The sequence below is a fragment of the Alosa sapidissima genome, chromosome 10, assembly GCF_018492685.1.
Source record: "Alosa sapidissima isolate fAloSap1 chromosome 10, fAloSap1.pri, whole genome shotgun sequence".
Classification (NCBI taxonomy): Eukaryota; Metazoa; Chordata; class Actinopteri; order Clupeiformes; family Clupeidae; genus Alosa; species Alosa sapidissima.
Genome location: NC_055966.1, coordinates 20201364 through 20226667, shown reverse-complemented (window position 1 = coordinate 20226667; position 25304 = coordinate 20201364). Strand labels below are relative to the sequence as shown.

Below are 25304 nucleotides of genomic sequence, written 5' to 3'. Positions count from 1 at the left end.
ATCAACTTCGACAAAGACGAAAAAGAAGAGAAAGTCGGAAAAAGATTAGTGATTGGCTGCACGACAGATGGAGACGAAGGTCTCAGATATGAACCTGTCAGCTTGTCCAGTGTCTGTGTTGTGTATTCTGGTTATTATCAAATTAGAACGTCTCTGTCCTTCTCAACTGTCTTTTGAGAAGTGACGTTTCCAATCCCGCGAACAACTTTACGGAGCCATATTGTTATTGCCCGCAAAGTGCCCCACAGCTGCTGCCTTGCTACTGACAGAGGCAAAGTTGAAAGGGTGACAAATCTGGAATTTTATCTGGGAACTACAGGTCACTCCAGCTTTACTGGCATACGTTGTCTTTGCGAGGTACGTATTTTTAATATATATTGCCACGATTTTGTTTGTTTTATGGGCTTACTTTCCTAGCGTTCCTAGCTAGCGATAGCCTGCTACTATGGACTTGGAACTTGGAAATGGGCTCATAGGTTCTCGTGCTAGCGTTAGCTTCACTTGGGATACAGTCGGGGTTAACTTACTTGCTAATAGCTAAGTAAGTCGACTTGACGAATACGCTCGTCCATCCTAAATTAACTTAGTTTTCAATTAAACGATTGTGTTTGTTGCCGACGTATTAAATGCGTTGGATGGTGTTTTATGCATTAGTTACAATCTGGTTTAGCTGTTGAAAAAACTCTGGATCATTCGGGAACTATCGGCTAGCTGTTGCTAGCTAACTTATAACGTTACAGTATGGAAACGGCTAGCCTGTCAATGAGCTTAGTAGGTTAAGTTGCATTTATAATATGGCTGGCTAGCTGTCCATATGATCTGTTTTGTTAAGCAGTTATGAGGAAGAATAATGCGTGCAACTTTAAAGCGATTTTTTTAAAACACAAAATTATCCGTAAATGCAAAGTAGGATAACCTAAGCGGTCAGTGACGTAAACTTATAGTTGCTTCTTAACTTAGTTAACGTTACCCTGCCTATTGTAAAGAAGCAGGGCAGGGTATCAGTAACGTTACATTGGTGTGTAGCAGCTAACGTTAGAGTTTTAAAGTTAGCAATAGTAGCACCATATCGTTGAAAAATCAACACAGAAATATAAGCCCAGTGCAACTGACGTTGACGCTGGAGTCTGGCTCAGTTCTTCACTTAACTCCAGGTGCAATACGGTGCTCCCGTTATGACCACCACTATCAAAGAACTCACAGGCTGTTAAATAAACAAAATCATCTTTAATGTTACAGGCGCGTCAGAGGCTGATTAGTAAAGGCATCGGTCGCTGTGGATACACTTTATTTTGTATTTGTTCCCACCGTCAGAAAGTATCTGTCCAAGCGGGGAAACCACGTCATCACTGCTCTCTGACTGATCCATAATGTGTTTGTTATTACACTTCCTTAATTGGGCTGTCTCTAGAACAGTGGTTCTCAAACTTTTTCTGTCATTCCCCACTTTGGAGGTGGGAAATTTTCAAGTCCCACCTGACCCCATCACCCCGGCAAAATGGTAACATTAAAATGTTTGCATTTTGGTTCCAAGTTACATTTCCCGACCGTGTAAGTCCTCTGGACCTGATGATGTGTTAATTCATATGTCAGTATGTTTATGAATCCTATGTTTGTGTGTGGCTATTTTGTTTTGAAATATCTTCCTTGTCAAAAAGAAAGGCATTAATAAACAAAGGTAGGCACAAAATACAAATGTCCTCCTGTTCATCGTGCCCCACCTGTCATGTCTCTATTCCCCACTAGTGGGGCCCGCCCCACACTTTGAGAACCACTGTTCTAGAAGAAAAGGTCCATTAATCAATAGTGTCAGAGAAACTCATGTGCTGGTGTTATTTATGAGATGAACCTGCCTGACCTGTCAGTCTGTATCCATGCTGTGGATTTGAGGGTTGTTTGTTTCTGTCTGGGCCATGCATTGCCGATTTGACGAAATATAGCCTGCTTAGGAAATGTCATGGGACCTAGGAGCAAGTCCGTTAGTTTTTTGTTTGACAGACAAGCAGTCACTTTCACGGATTAAAGGTGTAACATTATTGCTATCAGCTCCTTGAGATGTCAAATGAACTAGTCTCATGATGGCATATTATTGAACAACTCGGGACATGACCAGAACATTTAGGGTGGAAATTGTTGTGGGACCTAACAATGCCATCATAAAACTACTGAATTAGGGCTAGACATCTTTAGCTCATATGGGCACTGGCATTCTCTCTCTCTCTCTCTCTCTCTCTCTCTCTCTCTCTCTCTCTCTCTCTCTCTCTCTCTCTCTCTCTCTCTCTCTCTCGTCTTTGCCTCCTTATATATAAAGACAAATAATTATAATTCCAGAATGGTTTCCATTGTATTTTAATGATGGCAATGACCAATCAATGTCTCAGAAACCAATTTGTCCAGCGGAAAAGCTTGTGGTCATTAGCAGTGGCGGGAAAAGCCCTTGTTTTCCCCTCATCAGTAATGGTGTCTGTTTTTGTTATTCAAAAAAATGTCCCTTCTGCATTTAGAAAGGCTCTTTAGAAAACTTGATCAGTTCTCCCACTACTTTTCTGATTGGTCTCTCTCACCTTGAAGGGCAGAGTGGAACTAAGAACACACTGTGTTCAATGGTGTTTAGTCTGAGAGAGTGGTGGGCTGTTTGAGGAGAATGTGTTGAACACATGAGCAAGTATGAATGAGAAAAACAGATGCCATCACTCAGAGCTAGGCCTGCCTCTTGCAATTCTCTCTCTCTCTCTCTCTCTCTCTCTCTCTCTCTCTCTCTCTCTCTCTCTCTCTCTCTCTCTTTCTCTGTCTTTCTCTTTCTCATCTCTCTTTCTCTCTCTCTCTCTCTGGCATCACTCAAGCAGCTTTGAGGCATTTTAAAACTCTGACCCTACTAGAACCTGGAAAATGTTTGAGGGTCTTTTGTCTGTGTGCTGCAGGCATCTGGTCTTGCTAAAATGTTAATGTCGGCACAGGATCATTTTTATGGGTTTCCAGCTGGCAGAGTTCTAACGTTACTAATGTTTATTTCAGGTTTGACTCTAGCCTTTACCTGTACTGCAATATCTAGGACTTTGAGCTCATTCTTAAATCTGAGTAGTGAGAAGAATGTGTCTTTCCTTTTTGTGGTGTAAGCCCTCAGGCTATTTCATTGTGTAGGTGTTGCACAGAATTTGTTTTACGTAATGTCAGATATTCTGATCTTGTGTGTGTGTGTGTGTGTGTGTGTGTGTGTATGTATTACACAGGAACCATAACCACTTTTTATCAGATGCTTTCTATAATACCTGGACATATACCGGTAGGTTAGTTGACTTGTACAAGGCAGAGCAGTATACAAATGTGCCTACCTGAACAACACCAGTGACCAGGCGTGAAGTGACAAGGCAGCCACTGTAATTGTCAGGCTGTTGCAGGACCTTTACACCCACCCAGAGACTTTAGCACTTCCCGCCTCGCAAGAATGAAAATAGCTGAGTCGAAAAATGTGTTGACTCAAGCAAGTGTGTGTGCAATTGCTAGAGGCACATGGTAGCGTAGACAAGCTTAGACTGTTTGCATCAGCTAAAAACAGGAGGCACCACACCAGTGGCTAGTCTGGGTGGGTTGCTTTGCTTATTCCATATGCCCTGTCACTCAGTGTAGGCCTAAATAAGGGTGTTTCTGAGCTTTCTCAATGACTTGACCATGACTCCATTTCAAATGGGTTATAATGAATGAGCAACTGCTCTCTGTAGTACTGAAATTGAACTCTTGACACTAAGGTGAGTCATGTGCTGATAACAGGGTAATCAACAGTGGAAAAAGGCAATTTAAGGTTCAGGCTTGATAGTTATCAGCTTATTGATTGTTATTTGTAACATTAAAAAAAGACTTTGATTTGTCTTTATTTAGACCTATTGAAGTGGTTAATTCTACAATTGAGAGTCAATTTGGAGATGCATGCTGATGCTGACATGAAAACTCCACAAGTATGTATGGTTAAAGCTGTTGAATATCATTCAGCTTAGTCCCTTTTGAGAAGTTCCACGTCTGAAACTGGGAAAGCTTGTGACACATGCAAAGGAGGCACACTGTAATTTTGTACTGGGGAATTTCCCACATCTGTGTCTCGGTGGCCACCCAAGGTTGTACATCAAGACATCAGATGTTCCATGGACCCACTCTACCAAGCCACGCAATGTCAGCCAGGCCCATTTCAAGCTGGGGGTAATTTTGCTCTTTTCTGCAGTTCTTTTTCATGCAGTAGTTTAAGTGTATGGAAAAGGAAACGGCTGGTTAGTTGTGAGTCACTTGAAAGCCTGTATTTTGGGGGGGGGGGGGGGGGGTTGTCATTGGTGACTTGATGCAGTGGAACAGACTTCAACGGGATTGACACTGCCCTGATTGGATGACATGACTGGGTGAGATTGTTGGTGAAGATTCAGTCAGAGGCATCTTCAAAAGCAAAACGTTTTCTCTGATTTGCGATGATTTCTGGTTTGAACAGCATGTTTGGGCGGAACAATGTGCAAGGATGTGTAACAGGCTTTTGAGGTAGTGTTCCCTCATGCGGTGGGTATGTCAGAGGTTCTATCCTATCAGCATTGACATGTATACAAAACCCACCGTATTAAAAAGGCAGCCTGTGCTATGGATGATTTACCAGCTTAGCTCCAGTGACACCTTATTTAAAATATTTTAGAATGTCACCAACAGATGAGGTGTTTAACTACACATTGTGCTACAAAATTATCAACTGCTGTGGCACCAGTGCTATGAGCAAACAAAGTTAACTTACACACTGCCCAAGCTGTATTAAAAAGGCAATGAGCACATCATATCCGGATGAAATATATGAAATATACTGTATACGGATGAAAGACAGAAATGAAAAGTTGAAAAGAAAATTAAGCCTATACTTTCATTTCAGTAGGCTCTGAATACATTTGGAAAAGATAGTAGGCTAAACAGTGGCCTCAGGACACACGGGAGATGATGGGGAAATAGGAACCTGTCACAGTTAATGATTATCCCTTTACCGAAAGCGTTCAGCTGGCAGCTCTTGGGGATCTCAGGCACCTGAGAATAGTGTTTGACCTCATTCCAGAACTCGCATTATGAAGTCCTGTTTACAGTGCCTGAGACCTCTCCTGGGTCCTAGATACTTGTGGTATTAAGGTTCAAGGTTGAATGCTATAGCGACCCCTTTGATGACACACTCATATCAGTTGTAGGCAGTAGAATTTTTACAGAGTGCAGGCCTTTGGAGATCCTATCCTCTGAGCTGTCTGTGAGCTGAGCTGTTTTTGCGTCTGAGATAATCTGTCTCTGTCTCCCTCCTAGTGAGGTGTATTTAGAACCCATGACATTTCCCAGCATGATCGCCTTTGTGTGATAGCTTTGTGTGTTTTGTGGAGTCCACGTGCTGCCCGGAGTGAGAGACTGCTTGTATGCACACGCAATCCTGACGTCTAGGCGAAGTCTGAGAAACGCTCGCAGGAATCTCGAGGTAAGGTTTCCGCTGAGCTGCCCCAAGACAGTTTAGTAATTGAAGAAAATGTAAGACCTTGCAATTATATCAACAGGTGATGAATGGATAACTAGACATTTCTGGAACGCCTCTTCATATTGGGAGCAGACTCACTAGAAGACGTACCAAGAAGATGGTATAACTGATCAACCAAATTGCAAGATGGGGAACGGGAGAAAGTGCAGTGATCTCATGTGATTCAAAGTTGTGCCTACTCTGTACTCACCTGCTGTTTTTTTGTCTGACAGAAGTGAAGGTAGATCTTATCACTTTGCTCTGCAGGATGTTTGGCTTGGTGATGAATATTGTGGTCGAGGTGTATAAGGCTTTCTAAGCTCCACATAAACAAGCTCACAGTCTTGAGTTGAGAGGCTGGCGAGGGTGTTCGTCTGTGGAATGTGGTAGAATGCAGGCAGCAGATGTAAGTCAGCTTCAACAAGCAGAAGATATAATTAGTCTTCACTGTAGAACCTGAAAATATGCATATGAGCTTCCTCTTTATGAGCCTCACCCTGAGTGTGAAGTGGTTCTGTTCCTAAGTCTGTCTGCTGCTGCTGCTGACACCCACATATAGCTCTTTGTTAGCCCAGAGTGCAATTTCTATTCTATTTCATTTTTATTTAATGTGTCAATGATTTGTGGCTGTACTGTACTATAGTGATGTGTTGGCAAAAGAGTTATACAATTATTCTTTCAGTTAGTTTGCTTTCAAAGGTATTGACTAAGAAAACACCATGGATGAACAGCTTGTTACCAAGACATAACAAGCATTCCTACAGGCTTTAATTAGATTACGGCTGTTTGAAGTGGTTGTTTATTAAAAGGCATTCGAGGATCACGTCACGTGGTGATGTGACACAGCCAATGTACAAATCCATTGGTAATGGTTTTGCTATGGTGCACCAGCGCAGATAATTTTTTACTACAGCTGTATGTGCCTGGGGGGAGAATTAGCAAGGTAAGCGTCTGTGTGTGTGTGTGTGTGTGTGTGGGGGGGGGGGGGGGGGGGGGGGGGGGGGTCTCTGAACATCACAGACAGCTCTTAAAAAGAAATATAGCCCACTGTTGATTTAATGTAGTTAAATAAAAGTGGATTCAAGTCATTCTGGAGTGGTTTTAGTGTTTTAATAAGGCTCAGAAGAATGTTTCTGGTGTACATTTCTACAAGCCAAAGATGTTACAATGTGTCAAAAGATAACAGCATTTTAAGATATTATCTTTAACTAAACAAAAGTAGAGACAGACACATGATGACATGGATGGACATCTCTGTGGCCTTCTCAAACCACAAATATCAGACTGACAGTCTGGTTTCTTTTTGGTGTCTGAGTTGGTTAGTTTGCCAAAGCAAGCAGGCGTCTGCTATCTGAAGAGCAGTCTGTCAGGTCCTCAGGGTTTCTTGTAACTCTTCTGAGAGACATGGTCTTGTGGCAATCATTCATTTTAAAATTAAAGGAGAATTCCGGTGTGATATTGACCTAAAGTGTGTTGAAACATGATACCGAGTGTGAACGTATGTCTCATAGCTCATCTCGGCTTGTCCCCTGCATTCAGAAATCTGGCGCTAGTTAGCCGATGCTACCAACAGTTTTTCGATGGGGGTGCCTCGGGCATCGGCCTAGCCATGCAAATAAATCACTGTTTTACACCATTTACGAGGCTCAAAGTAGCTCCATACTTTATTGGTAGACTTCCGAGGGCCTTGAAATTTAAAACGAGACATTGAGAACTGGTAGTTTATTTACAAGACGATTTATACAGACAGTACCTTGAGTAAGTTTACCGTTCGCCGCCATCTTGAATTTAGTCACGATAAGTCGAGCGACGAGTACGAATGAACAGGTATGACAAGGGATCAGATTCCAAAAATAATTCCGTGGAAAAGTTACTTCCATTAGCAGCAACTGGAATCCATGCATTTCTACAGAATTTGTTCACTGTCATAGGGTTCCCTGATATTAAAATAATTGCCAGTATTTAGTACTATTGATTGATATCCATTATTGCTATAGGCTATTGCTTGGCAGAGTTTGCAAGCATTGTTAGGCTCCGAGGTTCATAAAATTACGAAATCTACGAAGTCCACAACCTTGATAGTCATCACATACACTTCCTATTGGACAAACCATCTAGTAGCACTTTCTGAAACGTACCAGCACAACATTTAGGTGCACCACCCACTCATTCTATAACAATAAGGTTCGTTTTGGTAATATTTTAATGAATTTTAGGCCATCTTAAAAAATATTTTTTTAAGTTATTACGTTTTTAACTAGTTAGCCTACATGTTTGCAGTAACACTTGCCGTCACGCATGCACCTCTTCCTCTCCCTCTCTCGTGCACTCACACACACGATGGCAAAGCATCCTCTTTGTGACCGGTCCCTTAACAAGCACATAGCCCATTGTGTAGGCCTACTCTATGAAAATAATTGCCATCACTCAGCTCTTGGATTAACATGATAGGCCTACATAGGATATACACTTGCAAGTGATGCAAGTTGATAGACAATTGTGTATCAAAAGAAGAAAGAAAAGTTTGCATAATTAAATGCTTTTGAATGAAATTTTTGCAGCATATCGCCTTTACTATCTACCCCCTTTTTTGACAACTGACATATCGGTTTTACATATCGGTTACATAATCATAGATGACGCCACAGGTTTTTATTTAAAAGAAATAACGTAGCCTACGCTTGTATGTAGCCAATTTATATTCACTTACTAACTTACTAAAATATTTTATTGCATTTGTATTAGTTGTTTGAAGAGTAAAACAAATTGGTCATTCTTAATGCAAGTTTACAACCGGCAAGTCGGTCGGACTAAAAGGAAAAATAAATAAATAATTGGGTCGGCCCTAAATCGTCAGGGTCGGTCGGGTTACGGCAAACAAAAATATTTTTAAGGGTGGCCTTATCAACTACAGAAAATATCAGAACTTGTGCATACGTCTTGTTGGCATGATGATTTCAAACAAGTCAGAGTAGAAGTAGTGTGATATTTTTGCAAGGTTTTGTGATATTGATTGAATTGGTTGGCCCCTGTCCATTTTCTGCTGCTTTGTGCTGTTAAACAAGCAACCAGATGTGAGCTTGTTTGTTGTTTCCAGCTTTAAAGTTTCCTTTTTCTGTTCACTTTGAGACCATCATGTACTTATTGATGCTGTGGAGCCTAATAGGGATCATAGCATCTTAAGAGTGCTTAGACCATGCCGACATATGCAATGCTCATCGACCGACCAACCGTTATCAGACGTCCGACTTGGTCTGTGGCGGCCTTTAGCCATACAGCTGAGGACACTGACTGAGTCTGGCGAAGCCCATGAGTGTAGCAGTAGCAGATTCCAATCAGCCCTCACCACTCTGGGGCTACCTCCACACTGCCCACTGAGCCTCAGAGTGGTGCGCTATGGACGTCAGACAGGCGGGTTCCTGCAGACTGGGTCATCGCTTATGTACGTGCCCATTAAGCTGCACGCACGCACGCATTTATTTGTGTCTGGTGCTCTTCCTCATACAGTTACAGTATGCTCCTGCATTACTCCCCCATATTTAACCTTTAACATGGACATGTCCAATGGTCCTGCATTACTCCCCCTATTTAACCGTTAACACTGACAGTTCACAGTCACTTTCAGTTCTATAGACCCTTTCAACAAGGTAAACAAAAACAATGCTTGAACATTCTATTTGGGCCCCAATCTACTTCCTCTGCATTAAGATAACATATGGAATGTTAAAAAGGAAGTCTTGTGGGGCCAACTATGATGCTGATAATGGAACTCTCTTGAAAGGGTCTATACATACCTCATCGGAACTTAACTCAACCTCCAAACCCCAGTGCCTGATTTCACACACTTTAGCAAGCAGAGACTTTTTTTTGTTTTACACACTACATTCACACACACAGAGACAAACACATGAATGCGCTTCCTCATCTCACTGCTGTTCTCATGTGCGTACAGTTTTCACTCGTAACCACACGTTCACAGTCCCTCACCACTCTGTGCTATCTCCAGAACGAGCCTGAGCAGACATTGATAAGAGGCCTGAAGGCAGCTCTATAGCAGGCTGATGGGATGCTGTGCTCCAGTGGTGAGGAAATATATTTATATTTAGCAGACGCTTTTTATCCAAAGTGACTTACATGTCAATTATATCACAAGGGCCATTGTCCCCAGAGCAACTTTGAGTTAAGTGGTTAAGTGCCTTGCTCAAGGGCACAACGGTGGAAGCCAGGTATTGAACCCGCAACTTTTCATGCTAGCGGCATGCTAGCTGAGCTCCATATAGCCAGTATGCTACCACTGCCTCCATGGTGGGTAGTGGGGTGCCAGTGATCAAACGGTTTGGCTCTGCATGCATGTGGTGTCTAAGATTTGTTTGCCAATGACTCATTCTCAAACTTGCACCAGAGAGCGGAACACATGTGTGGAGTGAGTGAGTAGCTTAATGGTGTGTGGGAGATTGACAAGCTGAGTGCTGTTAGAATTACCCTTTGAGTCCTCCTCCTCCCCGTCTAAGACATTTGTGTGAAGTGTGGGGTCCACGTGTTCCACCGCCAGACCCAGATTTAGTGTCAGCAGCCAGGGGAAGGATCTGGTTTCTGGGCTTCTCACCACACAGCTGCTGCCCCTGCGTTGTGCAACTGTCTCTTTGTGTGTGTGTGGGTGTGGGGGTGGGTGTGGGAGGGAGGGAGGGAGTGAGGGTATACTTCTGTCCCACACCTGCTGCCTAAACACCACCTGCACTGTTAGAGGACTCACAACCATCACATATAAGATATTGAGAGCATGACCACAATGTTGAGTCTAAGACAGGGGTCTCAAACTCAAATGAGCTGGGGGCCAATTCTGCCAACGTCATCTGATTGGAGGGCCGGCTATTTCTGAAAATGCAATGTTCTTTTTTTCAAATACCACACAAAACTGCAAACAGAAAGTGCAAGTGTTTTTATCTAGTTTTAGACACCTGTGCTAGCAACCTTAGCTTATAAATAAAATAATGATAAAATAAATATTAATACAAATTATAAAATAAATGAAAAACATAAAAACAGGTGTGTGTGTTTCACACCAAATAAAAATATTTCCTCTCATAACTTTTTTAAACCTGGCAAACTAGGCATCAGGGTTAAGAAAGCAACACCATTGGATTTTTATATCAAAATTTCAAAAGGCCATGGCTTGAAAGTGGTCAGAGATGAAGTCCTACTGTAAATGTAAAAATCTTTGAGTAAAACAAAAGTTTATGAAGGGGGGTAAATTTACCCATGTAATTTGTCACTGGATGGCAAGCACCTCAAATTATGCACCTTTCAGTAAATACTGGATGAAGATATTTAAGCAGGTTTACTTTCCTTTTTTCATATTACCCACATAACAAATTAACAGGAAAACACCTAAGATGTATACCAACACCTAATATGTTGTGGTTTAGTAATAGATTACTACAATATAGGCCTACAATAAAGTATTCTGGTCAAACAGTTCCTATCACGGGTAATCTGCAGTACCCAGAAGTTCGCATCATATTGCGGTTGACTTTGTAGTTCTTTAGAGCCCTATTTCTACTAGCCCTGCTGTCTGTACCACATCCATTACGGACACTATCATCACGATTACCACTGCAACCTCCAAGCTATGTTGGGCAGAGGGTCGAAACAAGCATGGTATGCTTAGTGGACACCGTTGTATACACGCACCTCCATTCACAGACGCACCGTGACTATCACTGTCATAGACGATCGATCATAATCTCCAAAAGGATATTCTCCTTCAGAATTAGAATAGGTGAATAACATAGCTTACCTAAGACTTCATCGCACGTGAACGTTTTTCAACATTTGGTGTAGGCCTATTTCTGCTTAATTTCTGCTTCAATTTCTGCAACACTATGGCCTGCATCGCTTCCGCGTCATTACATATGCACGTCTTTGTGTTTCTCGCGTGTAATACAAGTATTTCCTGAAAACTTTGCGCAGCGATTTTGGGTTTGAATCAAGCTATGGATGTCTTGCACATAGTGGAGCAGAGTAGGCCTATAAATGACATTTGTCACCGTACCTGGATCTATCGTCTATTTTAATCATTATCGTTGTTTGTCGCAATTAATAGCCTCAAGGGCCGGATTACATTATTATTTTGTCATACGTCGCGGGCCGGAATTGGGCAGGACGCGGGCCGGATTTGGCCCGCGGGCCGGGTGTTTGAGACCCCTGGTCTAAGAGGTGTGTGTGTGTGCGTATGTGTGTGTGTTTGCGTGCAAATGCGTGTGTGGGTCTGACTGAGGGAGAGATAGATGTGGGGAATGGTGGTTGCATATTAGCTGGCTTATGTACCTGCTGGCTGGGATGATTCATATAGCTGAGAATGTCTTGCCAATAGTCATATTGACTCCCAAGAAACAAGTCACAGCCAAATTATGATGAAATTATGCTTAATCTATTTAACATGAGCCTATACAGAAACAGTTAGCAGTTTTGAGTCCATGTTGTGGTGTAATAAAGCATTGCATTAAAACGGCACAGCTGCTGCGTCTGGTAACTGGTAGCTGCCTTAATAGCAGCACACAAGGCTAGGTCTCATGTAGGCTAGGTCTCAAATCTGATGTAGGCTAATGTAATCTTGGGTGATGGTTAACCCACATTCTTAAAGCCATCAAGTACATCAGCCTTCATACTGCGCTATTGTTTGGCGGTATAGTATCAAGCCTCGTGGCTATTCCACAGAATCAGCCGTGCTTGTGTAATTTGGAGGCCATGTTGCCTGCCAGGGGAGATGAGCTGGCCAGATATGTGTCATTCTCGTAGTGAACCAGCTATTAAGGGCCCTATGGAGCCCTCTGAGGAGAGTGGCACCCACAGCAGCATTTCATGCCACTGGATCAGCTGCTTATGAAGTCATTATCTGAAAGGGAGTGTGTGTGTAAGAGAGAGACGGGAGATTTCCATGGTTAATTGACCTAAGCCCCGCCCCCCCATTGTTACCGTGTGAAATTCGGACAAACATACCAGACTTGATTAGAAATACATTATGGAGAATGGCAGCTGACAGTATATCAAAGCAGGCTTTGAGGACATTTTAGTTGATAAAGGATTTAATTTCCTCCAGAAGCAATCAAAAGGGACTTAATTATGCTATGGAGGGGTATAAAACTTCAAAATGTAAGGTGACAAGCTTAAAGTGGAGGCGAGTAGCCAGATCCCCGTGCAAAAACCACTGACGTTAATGCTAGCTAGCTAGCTAGTTGAAGATTGAGACTGAGTGTTAGGCTATATTAACATTCGATGTAGCAAGAATATAGTAGTTGGCTAATGAGCATTTTCATCTTGGGATTTAACAGAGAACCTGGTTGCTGTGCCCACGTTGTTGGCTTAGTAGCCTACATTACGTCGATTTTGTCATTTTATGCCTCCTCCCTGTTGTTTCCTATGGAGTTGTTTGAGCTGATGTCCGAGTCTGTTGAGGCTGGACTGTCATTGGCTCATCTGCGTTCTAAGGGTGGCGCTTAGCAACAGGTCAATTGTCGTATAGGGCCACTGTGCATATCTGCAACTTGGGCAAGTATCTGTGTGAGAGGAAGACAACAGAAGTGTAAGATAAAGAAGGTGAGAGAAACTTTATTGTCCATTAGACTCAAATGGAAACTTGTCACAGTAGTAGGCCGGAAATAGGCCTATATATAAAATGCATAGAATAGCAATAGGCCTATACTGTATATGAAATGCATAAAATAGATTTGTTCATGGGCTATTAGGGGCATCAAAACAGCCCCTTAGTTCTTCAACGGAGTCGCTTGAAGTAGGTCCTTTTTTTCCTTTTTAGTTTCTGGTAATACTTTGGCAAAAGATAGATGACCGTATGATCAGACCTAGAGGTGGGTGGCATTTGGACACATGCAGTACATTACCGGTACATAGTCCACATCTCTGCACGAGTGAGTATTCAGCCAGGTTTGCATAAAACAGATCTGGTTGGCTTTTCTAAAGTCCCTGTCATATTTTGACAAGTGCGGAAGTATCAGTGATCTTATTTTGTAGTGTGTGCACATTAGATGATGGCTGATTGTAGGGAGAGGAAAAAAAGCTACCTCTCCTTCATTTACTACGTCATCCTGGGTGTGGAACGGTGTCGTGGGCATTTGCTCTATGGGTTCTTCTTCAAGTACAGTGAAGGCCTGCCAGAGAGTCATTAAAGCCCAGATCACAGATGCAACTCAATGAACATATATTCCTTTACATGATCACCAAGTGCATACTTTGTTTCAGAAGGCGTTCACAACAAACAAACGAAAAAACAAGCCAGATGCCTAGGACCAGCCTTTGGTTTTGCGCCCTTAAAGGTTGCCCTACACATGATCAGGCTGCGTTTTGCTTGTATCTACTAGCAGTAGTCACAATCAGGTCACAGGGTGTGGATGTGAGTGTGTTCTTGTTGAGGCAAATTGATAATGATTTGCTCATCCTCAGCCACACCCTCTCCCTCTCTCTGGGTGGTCAGAGAATGACTCCGGCTAGTGACTCAGGGTAGTGCTTCGGGTGCTGTGAGAAACACCATATAAGCTTAAAATTATGTCTGTGTGAGCGAGCAGTGTGCAACAATTTGTCCACCATGTAATGCTGCAGTTGATGAATTGCAGAAATACAATACAAGTCGTCTCCTCATCTGTGCCCTGGGTCAGCTTGATATTTGAGCCTTCTTGTTTGTTTATGCCTCTTGAATTTTGTGTATTTTATTTATATTTTTTAGAGGATGCCTCCAGAAATGTGGTTAGTAGTATGATATCTGCACGAGTACGAGGGTGATATCAGTGACGCCAGGTCGGGCTGTTTGTTTGTCTGTTTGTTTGTTTTGATTTTTTCCCCCTCGGTATGCAGACCGCTCCCACTTCCCGCTCCCGCAATCCAGGTCACAGTGGGTTGGTAGTCATAATCACGTCACACTGTCACACTGTCCTGTTGACACGTCCGCGGGAGTTTGAAATGATGAAGAGTGGCACATGTCCTCTCCTCCCCTTCTCTGATCATATCATCCCGGCTGACAGAATCGGAGCAGCGGTTAGCCCCAGGCTGGACCTCGCACAACATCCAGCAAATAGAAATAAAAAACCGCCCCGGTCTCTGGCTCAGCTCCCTGCGGTTCTGACCCGATCTGTTCACCCGATCCACTTGTTTTGCTCTGCGAGCGCACTCCGGAGAAAAGACGAGGGAAAAAAAAAAAAAAAAAAAAAAAAAAAAAGAAAAGCACCTCTGGTGTTCCTATTAGTCCATCTGATGCAAGAGCGTGGTCATGTGCATCTGTGGTGGCACCATGTGGGATCAAATCAGGCAGTGGACTGGCCAGCTGTGTTGCGAAAGGCCCCCAGGAATGAGATTGGCCCTGTGTCCACCAGCCCTTGCGCTGCGCTGTCCGCACTGACCGCCACTTCAGCGCTCCAACACTCCCCCCCACCTCCCCCCCCACCCCCCCCCCCGCTCCGAGCAGGGCTGCTGCCGGCCACTGCAGAGCGAGCGGCATGCAGATGAGTCATCTGGAACGTGTCCCATCTTGTAATGTGAAGGCGCCTTTACCAGCCCTGGATGGCTGCTGGATAGGCAAAATGGAGCTGAGCGCCTTCGGAGGCTTTATCTAATGTCTTGTCTTTCACGCGCCGTCATTCTGCCCTTAGTCTCACTCTCCAGGAAATAGGAAATTGAGTCCAGGGAATTAACTAGGCTAGTTCTGATCTGATTGGCTATATGAGACGCCTCTTTCCACTCCACCGGATTAGGGCTGGGCGGTATACCGGTTCACACCGGATACTGGTGTATATTTTCGTTATGATATGAAGTTGCGCTTCTAAACACGCATGGTGCGATTGCAGGACAAGGGGGGTAAACAGTAGCCTAGTGCTCTGGGGCCAGTGCACAAAACACCTTAAAGTGTAATTCCAGCGAAAATTGACCCAAGGGTGTTTTTCGGCATTAAAAACACATCAAATAAGCCGTGGAGACCGTACCTTTCATTGATCAACCACTACAGAGCTTGCTCCGGTATACGCTATAGCCCCAAATCGGAAACAGTGGATTAGCTAAGGGCCATGAACGAAACGCTTTCCAAATAGCATTTTTTAACCAGTAATATTGTTCAAAACAGCATCAAACCTTGTCAGTAGCTTGCTCAAGGTCCCTAAAACAAAGCACCAACAACGTAGTTAGCGTAAAAGTCCTGGCAGGAAGCGATTACATCAACGTTTTGTGGTATATCCAGTTTTTAATATTTTTTTCCGAAGTGTTTACAACTTAGTGTTAACTAATAATTGTTGCAAACTGGTACTACGAACAAAATATTAGTGCATTCCTGGATCTACATCCTTATGCATGCTTCCTGCCAGGACTTTTACAGGCTTTTCCCAAATCACGGAAGTAACGTCAACGCAGCGGTAGATAGCAGCAGAGAGTAGAATCCATCTGGCAAGTGTAATTTAAATAAACTCCTGGTGTACTTACAAACTTTTCAATGCCTCGTTTTATGAGTACAGAACATAGTTGTACTACTGTAGAAGTTTTGTACCATTCAGGGCATTATTAATGGGGTAATTTACAAGATACTCTATAGGTTTCATAAGCGCAGGCAGAAAGTCATTCGTTTCTGACAGCGCTACTCGACCAGGGTTTGACCAAGGGAAAACAGGTTCTGGGAGGGTGTTTGGCTCGGGGTCATGGTGCAAAGGACCCTAGAGTGAAATTATTCCGAACCATCGCTTTAACAGTCTTCTGTAATTAACTCAGAATCATGAGTGGCTCTTCTTTGTAAACAGCATCATTTTCTGGTGGCATGCAAACCTGTAAGCTATTACTACTAGTGTGAAATGATTCTACAATATTCACTCATCATGACCATCCTAAGTCAGTCTACTGCAGTAAATCCTTTCTCAACCAGTAGAAAATGCTGAACACCTGATTATGGATGAACAAAAAAAATACCATCATTTACCCTGAAACCAAATTTAAAAAAAAAACTGTGATGTACATTTTTGGTCATACCGCCCAGCACTACACCGGATCCAGCCATATATTACATTTACAGTTTTTTAGTTCATCAGCCATATATTACATTTACAGTTATTTAGTTAATCAGCGACTTCCATTCAAAGAGATTTCCTTGCAGATATATGCATGGGTCTACATTTTATGTATTTGGAGTCAACAATTTGCTCAGTTTCAGCTTCAGGGGTGCCTGGACACTTGTGTCTGTGTTTGGGTTATTTCCATTATGGAGATGCCTTTGACATCCGCAGCGCAACATGGCACGGCTCCACACAGGCTGTCCCCAGAAACTGATTACATCGAATCAGTGTGAATGCAGACAGGTCCCATCACAACAGATGTAGCCTCTCAATAAGTAGACCCGGCACTCATTTTTAACAAGGACAGACATGCATATCACGCAGACATAAAACACAAGACACACCCATGCGCACGTGCACGCACACACACACACACACACACACACACACTGATGTCCTGTTGTCCTCAGAAACACATGAACCATGAATGCCCCTCTCCTGGCCAGTGACGGCGGCTGTGTGACTGCACTACTGCCTCCACTCGAACCTGCAGGCTGCATTTGGTCTCCCACCCTCCACCTGAGGCTCCGTATGAAGCCAGTGGGAGTGTGACAGTGGGCTGCTGCTGCTGCTGCTCCACTGTGAAGAGAAAAATCTGTAAACGTTTGTGGGTATTGGCGGAATTGTGTTTCGTCAAGGCCATCTGTTTGCCAGGATGGATGGACAGCTCTGCCATGTGTGTCTCTCCTTCCAGGACTTTGTAATTTCCGCTTTATCTGACGCCTTCCTCCTTCGCTAACAGCACCCGCGCGGTGATATAGAATAGATATGAGAGAGAGAGAGAGAGAGAGAGAGAGATTTGTTCCTGGCATGCCTCCTCTCCTCATTTAAGAATTTTGTCTCTCCACCATAGCCTAAGCTAAGGCAGAACACTTAATCTCAGCCATGGGCTTCACACTTGAAATGAAGAGTAGGAGGAAGAATATGAAATTGGAAGTTGCATTAACTGCTGAAAGTGTTTCACACTTTGCATTGGCTCTCTATGAAGTCTAGCTGTAATTTCAAGTACAGGGAAGGCGCTTGTCTTGGACTTCAGCTGAAGTCCATTTCAGTCTATACTGTTTGTTTTCTATTGACTTAAATCTCCCATTTCCTTATAGACAGTTTTCAACATATGCGATAAGCTGTTTGTACATCTTTACTTATGATCTTACATAAGATTCCTCTCGTAACATGCTGAGATTGTATGGTGGGTGTTTATAGTACGACTGAATCCCTCCCAGAATTTCACAAATTTGTTTTGCATGACCCAGAAAAGAAAACTAATTTAGCCATATGTCTTTGTGTAGGCAGTGGAATTTCTTAATTCTTTCCTCATTTTCTTTTTGTTCGTTTTCAAACCTTACAAATCCATAGGAGGCTATATTAGACCCTTTTAGGTCATTGAGATGCATTTGTGGACTTAATTAAATTAGCCTTGTCATTAGTACAGTGTAGTGCACAGTGAAGGGTATCTGTATGCATGGGCTACCCTCCTCACCTCCAGGGGTGCCCGGCTGCCAACGCCTCATTGAGGGCAAAAGCACGGCCTCATCCCTGCGTGAGCCGGCCTCATGTCAACAAACCCCCCCCCCCCCCCCCAACCTCCCGTTGCCCTCCACCCACAAGGCCAGGGGAGCCATGTGACTGCTATCACTGCACCATACCCTGGCTGTCCGCTGCGCTGAGCGTCAGTGCGTAGGGTATGGTCGGGGATGGCGGAGGCTGTGAGTTGGGGAGCCAGAGGGGTTTGTCTGGAAGCGGGCCATGCTATCCCTCCACAAGGGCACGGGGAGATGGCACGGCATGGCATGGCATGGCACTACCCCCGCCCCATTGCCCACTGCTCTTTGGGGGTAATTATGCCAATTATCACCGCAGCCGCAGATGGGAGAGACACTGCGATGCGTGGCCTCAGTGACAGCGGAGCACCGTAGCACATGTAGCCTCCAGTAGAGAGAGCAATGGAGCGTGTGTGTGCGTGTGTGTGTGCATGTGTACGTGGTGTGTGTGTGGTGTGTGTGACCCTGTCTGCAGCCCCAAGTTAGGCTATAGGCTATGTGATGTGTGAATGTCAATAACCGCTCTTTTTTGTTTCCGCCTCAAATTAAATGTACAAAAATTATTTAATACAAATCATAATAAATACCACTACATTTATCTACTTTAAACTTTTGTAAAATAAAGTGTCAAATTAGTAGTTAGTCTTCTGTAATTAGTAGAAAAATGTTTTGATACATTTTTGACCCATGTCATGCATGTTTTAGTAATGTGAATGTGTGTGTGTAGCAACTCTGTGCTCCTGTATGAGTGGCTTCCTGATGCAGAGGTTTGTGTGTGTGTGTGTGTGTGTGTGTGTTTGTGGTTACTCTGAGCTCCTGTTTCAGTAGCTTCCTGATGCAGAGGTGTGTATGTGTCACACAGCAGGTGTGCCAATCAGGCATTGGCTGAGAGCCTCGGAGTGAGATGATCAGGCATGTGCTTGTGAAACAGAAGCGATACATATGATGCAAAGGCCAGACTTGTCATGTGGGACAGCATATATATTGTAAAAAAAAATTATTAACACGCTCAATACCTTGGTTTATTCACTACTGGGTGCTAAATCCAAAATAGTCTCAAAAATAAACTTAATAAAATAAAGGATAGCGCTCACAGTTATATTTTAAGCTTTTTTAATCGCCCCTGGTGCAGCATATATATCGCCCATACGATGCAGGCCAGCAGGCGTGAGCTTGTGCCCCCTAGGCAGGCGATAACCCCAGTCTAGGACATTTCACCCGTGTGAGAGATACACGGCTCTGTGACACACCCTGTAGTGGGAGGCCAGTCCATTTGGACAAGCTCTCACCTCTCCAGCATGGCCCTGTTCCGAGGCATTTATCAGGACTGTGCCACTGCTGCTGCGCCACTGCGATCTGAAATGAAATCAGAGCAGCTTCACTTGTTTTGCTGCTCCCTTAGTGAGACCCTCTGTCCTCAGGCTTTCCACTGTCTTTCCCGCTATCTATTTATCTATCTTTCTTTCTCTCTTTTCTGTTCTCTCCATTGTTCCCTTTCATATAGATACTCTCGCTTTTCTCTCTTCCCCTCTCTTTCTCTCCCTCTCTTACCTTCTCTCCCTCCTTCTCTGCCTGTCTCCATCCCCCTCTCTGTCTTCATTTCATCCCTGCCATTTACTGTATGCCCCAGTGGCTACCCAGCTTGTGATGATAGGGCTAGAGAGAGAGAGAGGGAGAGAGAGAGAGAGAGAGAGAGGGAGAGGGAGAGGGAGAGGGAGAGGGAGAGGAGAGAGAGGGGGAGAGAGAGAGAGAGAGAGAGAGACCTCTTCTTTTTATCCCCTCTCTGTTCAAAGAGGGGTGAGCCGTATTGGCATGGGGGGTCAGCAGGCCTTTGTAGTGGAGCCGGAGGGGTGCTGGCGTGCCACGTACCTCAGCAGGAATCTGATCAGGTGCACAGGCTTTTTTGGAAACCTCACAGAAGGTGTGTGTGTGGCTGTGCGGTGTGTGGAATTTACGTTGTGTTGTTTGGCACCTGCACTCACTCTTTTGGCTTTCGGTTTCAGAGCATCCTGTGATACCAGGGCTACTGTGCTCTCTTTCTCTCTCTCTCTCTCTCTCTCTCTCTCTCTCTCTCTCTCTCTCTCTCTCTCTCTCTCTCTCTCTCTCTCTCTCTCTCTCTCTCTCTCTCTCTCTCACTCTCTGTGCTACTCTACTCAGACTCTTTATCTCGTTTGATTCCATCTAATCTAGGCATTGCAGCAACTAGTTGTATTATTTAAACAGACTGTTGCTGTGTGAAGGTCCAAGGGGGTTGCTGATGCGCCACACACACACACACACACACACACACACACACACACACAGAGTGATGTGCACATTCTTGCACAGGAGCTGTTTCTATGCCCATCTCAGTTCTTTCTTCTCTCTGTTCAGTTTCAGCTTGTGCCAGTTGTTATTTTTAGCTCATGGTGTGCAGCCACACACACACACACACACACTGGCTCCTCCAACGTGGTGCCTGCACACAGATGTTCATTGAGAGCCACCTGTCTGCAGAGGAGGATGATGGAGAATAAAAGCCAGCAGAGATAAACGTCAAGGCTCCTTGCAGTTTCACCACACATGACCTTTGAATAGGTCGAGACAAACAACAGGAAGAGCGCTCTTTTCACACCTGTTTGTAAACTGTGTCCGGGACACATTAGGGAACAAAGCCCAAGTGTGTGTGGCGGGGTGCGAGTATGTAGGTCAGTGGTTTCCTCCTTTGTGAAGAGCTCCGACTGCTCTCTCACTGTGTCCGTTTTGAGCGGTAATTAAATCGTTTGGACAGTCCATTAATGCTAATGTGCAGGAAGGGCAGGGATTAGAAAATGGCGTGTGCAAATGAGCCACGCTCTAAAAGGGTAACCTTTTACAGTGTGAAACCTCATGGGGCGTAGTGCCAAACAGGAGTTGACAGTGGAGGGTGTTCTCCCTCACACAAAATTGTTTGTGGTGTCTGTATTTCTTCAGCCCTCTGAAACAGCCTTGTGCTTTCTTTCTCAGGCAACATTATGAAAGATTTGGAACAGATTGTGGTTTCAGTAGTGTCTTAATTGGCATAGGTTGTGCATAGTGTTGTCACAATACCAAAATTATTGTTTCGATACCGATACCAAGTCAAGAATCGAGAATTACATTTTTAATTCTTTTGTAGTATCGGTGCACCGTGCAACACTAGTTGTGCATAATAGATGTTTGAAAGGTCATTTAATTTAAAATCTGTTTTCTGTCTAATGAACACTGAGTTAAGTTCAGACACTGGAGGAATGTTGTGAGAATAATCTCTCTCTCTCTCTCATCCCCTCATAGGTGAAGTAAAGATGGTGGACCGGCTGGCGAACAGCGAGGCGAACTCGAAGCGCATCGCGGTGGTGGAGGGCTGCTTCGGCACGGCGGGTCAGCCACTGGCCATCCCAGGCCGCGTGCTCATCGGCGAAGGGGTGCTGACCAAGCTGTGCCGCAAGAAGCCCAAGGCGCGGCAGTTCTTCCTGTTCAACGACATCCTGGTGTACGGCAACATCGTCATCCAGAAGAAGAAGTACAACAAGCAGCACATCATCCCCCTGGAGAGTGTCACCATCGACACGGTGGAGGACGAGGGCGAACTGCGCAACGGCTGGCTCATCAAGACGCCCACCAAGTCCTTCGCGGTCTACGCCGCCACTGCCACGGAGAAGTCCGAGTGGATGAGCCACATCGGCAAGTGCGTGACCGATCTGCTGGCCAAGAGCGGCAAGGCGCCAAGCGGTGAGCACGCCGCCGTCTGGGTGCCCGACTCGGAAGCGACCGTCTGCATGCGCTGCCTGAAGGTCAAGTTCACGCCGGTCAGCCGCCGGCACCACTGCCGCAAGTGCGGCTTCGTGGTGTGCGGCCCGTGCTCGGAGAAGAAGTTCCTGCTGCCCAGCCAGTCGTCCAAGCCTGTGCGTGTCTGCGGGTTCTGCTACGAGCAGCTGTCCCTCGGTGCGGGGCTGCACACGGTGCCGCGGCCCGACCCGTACGGACGCTCACCCGGCAACAACCTGTCTGATGACGACGACGACGACGACAGCAGTGACTGAGAGACCGGCTAAGGTCTGGTCCCACTTTCACCTCCCCCTGGTGTCCCTCCTAACCCCCCAGCCCGGCCCAAAGCTTGGTTTTCATGAACATTAATGTCCACTCAGAGCTTTTTGACTTAATTCTGTTCACCCTCCCACCCACTCACACTTATTTTGACATGAGCTAATATAACGCTTTTGCAGCTCGTCCTCTTGCAGGACTGATATAAACTCTCTTATTCACTTCCAACATGCCGTGTTACAGTAAATTTCCAAATGAATTGTTGAAGTCTACCAGTCGTGAGGACGGCATCCTTGTGGTGATGGATTAATGAAATAGGTGCAGTCCTCCATAAAGACAAAACACTAGGCGGAGCCCCCTGCTTCCCCCTCACCCCCTATACTACTCCAGCAGGCTGTGTATCTCTGCACAGTCTCACTACAGGAGCGGGATTGCTCCCGCTGCCCTTTCCCAGAACCTCCCACAAGCACCACCTCGCTCTCCTCTTTCTCGGCAGAGTCCATCCAGCCTTTTGGTGTGTGGCGGTGAGCAGCTTTCGTCCCCTCAGGCTTTTTGCGTTTGTGTTTTCTGTTTCGCTACCTTTGGACCTTACATGGTGCGCAGTGGCTGCCGCCATGCCGACATTACGGCAGGGAAGAGCATGGTGGTAGTGCTCAAGCACAGGCTGTAAATAATCTCTCGCTCTTAGCTTTTTGCCGTATGACGACGACATTGAGAAGGTGCACTCTAGGTGTCTAGATTCAGAATCGGAATCAGTATTTTTGTACCGTCTACCTTCCTTTTTATAGAACAGAGCTTCTCTACCTTCTCTGTCCCCAAGGCACCTCTCAGTCATATTGCCCGGTAGAATGCATCCAAGTGCATTTTAGTCCTGAGTAGATAATGCCAGTCAAATGAATACTTGCTTAAGACAAATCATTGTGTCACTTTGGAGACTGCTAGCTCTTAAAAGTGTTTGTGTGAGTTTGTGTGTGTGGTTATTTTATGCAGGTTCCCCAAACTAAGCCTATCAATGGCTTTACCGCCACTGTGCCTTCTGACCCACCAGGGGAGCAAGTTTATTCTTCTCATTTTTCAGGGAAAGTCCAGTTAACATAGTAAAAGTGAAAGCCATGTTTCAGTCCTAGAAGAATCGAGTCCATGGACCATGGCGCAACATGAGTGACGCTTGCTTCACTATGTTTACCGACTCCTCTATGTTGTGGCTGTATATGATGTGGATCTAGGGATTTGAAGAGTTATAGATTAGAAGTCTATATTTGATAGCACAGTTTTATGGAAACCCCTTGTCAGCTTTATGTAAATCAGCCAGAAAAAAATTCAGGTCTAGGCCTAACGCCTAGAGTAGGAAGAGGAAGACAGTATGTGGGCCTCTAGTCCAGAGACGTGCAGTGGTCTCTGCTGATAGCTAGTTGTTGGTGTTGGTCATGTAGAGGAGACCCATGGTGCTCTATTGCATCAGCCACAAACGTTGTTCTCGTCCAAGCATCTGGCAGAGCCCAGGCCTGGCGCTGCGTCACGTCACAGCAGGGCCTCTTACTCGGGAGGAAGTGAGCGTAGTGTCGGAGGAAGCGCCCGCTGTCAGTCCGATTTGAAAGCCGTCCCCCTTTCCCTCCCTTCTCCCAGCTAACCCTCATTGGGTGTCTGTGAGTGTGAGAGTGTGTGTGTAGGTGAGTGGGCAGGCCTGTAAGTGTGTGTGTGTGAGTTTCTGTGTGAAGCTGTGGTGAACTCGTGACTCTTCAAACAGGAATCGAGACATGCGAGCAGATGTTGTTTTTGAGGAAGCAGCGTTGCGAAGCCACAACACTCCTTGCGTTTAAGTCGACGCTTGAATGCATTACTACAGTGATTGGGCCCGATATTACTTAACTCATAAACCACAGGTGACTGTGAACATCCAGTACAGATGCTTTTAACCCTTAAAGGTGTACCATCACACCGGTGTGACGGGAATGTTGGAATGTTGGAAAATGAATGTTCTAAAGAATATCTGGGTTCATTGAATTCAACATAGAATTTTAGGACCTTCAGTTGTTGCGGAATGGAATCTTATGGTAGAATGTTCAAAAACCCACACCTTTTAAGGGCTAATATCCTCAAAAAGGAACCATAACTGTGTGTAAACGTCATTATCTACAAGCGAAAACTGACATTGAAAAGGGATACTTTGTGTTTGTTTTTAAAATTAAGAGCATTGACTGTTAGAACTAATATGCAAGAAGATGTTTGCATTAACACAGAACTGATATTTGCTGTCTGCTGTTTACCATGGAAACAGTTCTGTCAGCTTCTGCTTGTGCACACAAAACCTCACATGGCTTTTAAAAACTAATTCATATGGGTTTACGGAAATGTATCTCAGACTTGATGATCTTGCTGTCCTATGTTTGAACTGGTTTTAATGTTAGTAATTGACTTCAGGTAGTTATGAAGTAATTTGTCCAAGGAATTAACAGGAACAAAGAGACCAAAACTGAAGTGTGGTCTGGATAAATTTTACACCAGAAACTATTCATGCATGTTCATTTAACCCCCACACCCCCCAAACCCTCACACACACACACATTTTAACTAAAATCTTACATTAATCCAGTTCTTCATGTAAGATTACCGGTCTCAGTCTTGCCAGTGTTGTAAATTATGTACAGATTTTTTTTTCTTCTCTAATGTAGTTTGAATTTCTGCCCTTTGAACTGGCCTCACATTCTGGAACGACTGTAAAACCAGTACTTCTCTTCTCAAACTTTAACGAAGGAAAGGTTCTTGGACCAAGGGACTCGTGTCCACAAGCCTTTCAGAACACTGGAGAAAATGGCCTTAAGCGCTACCAAAGGGCAAATAGAACCGGGACTAAAACCCAAATGAACTCTTTGGACCCAAAGTGGAAAGGATGCTAGACAGCAAAGGTGGAATCTGCAAAACCTGAGATGACGCGTTTTTGCACCTAGACTGTGAGCAATAATGTTCGGGACAGAAGATGTGAGGGAAATGATGCATTTAAAAAAAAAACTTGAGTTGTAATATGTACTGAACAATATAATTTGTCTTTTTTTGGTTGTTTGGATTAGTTGGAGTGAACCATTCAATTTTATTGTAATTTAAAAAGACAAAATCCTT

At 44.5% G+C, this 25304-nt stretch overlaps 1 protein-coding gene across 3 annotated transcripts; it reads left to right on the top strand.

The window, feature by feature from the left end:
* On the top strand, positions 1-25304 carry plekhf2 (pleckstrin homology domain containing, family F (with FYVE domain) member 2). Of its 3 annotated transcripts, XR_006034423.1 has the most exons (3): positions 9344-9591; positions 21438-23163; positions 23879-23891. XR_006034423.1 is itself a non-coding variant. In XM_042105823.1 (2 exons), exon 2 carries the CDS (start codon positions 21449-21451, stop codon positions 22184-22186), a length of 738 nt encoding a protein of 245 aa, XP_041961757.1. In that variant the 5' UTR covers positions 1-357; positions 21438-21448; the 3' UTR covers positions 22187-25304. The 3 variants fall into 3 exon arrangements, 2 of the variants coding, with proteins under 2 accessions (XP_041961757.1, XP_041961756.1); XM_042105823.1 differs by lacking the exon at positions 9344-9591 and adding an exon at positions 1-357 and having other exon boundaries at positions 21438-25304; XM_042105822.1 differs by having other exon boundaries at positions 21438-25304.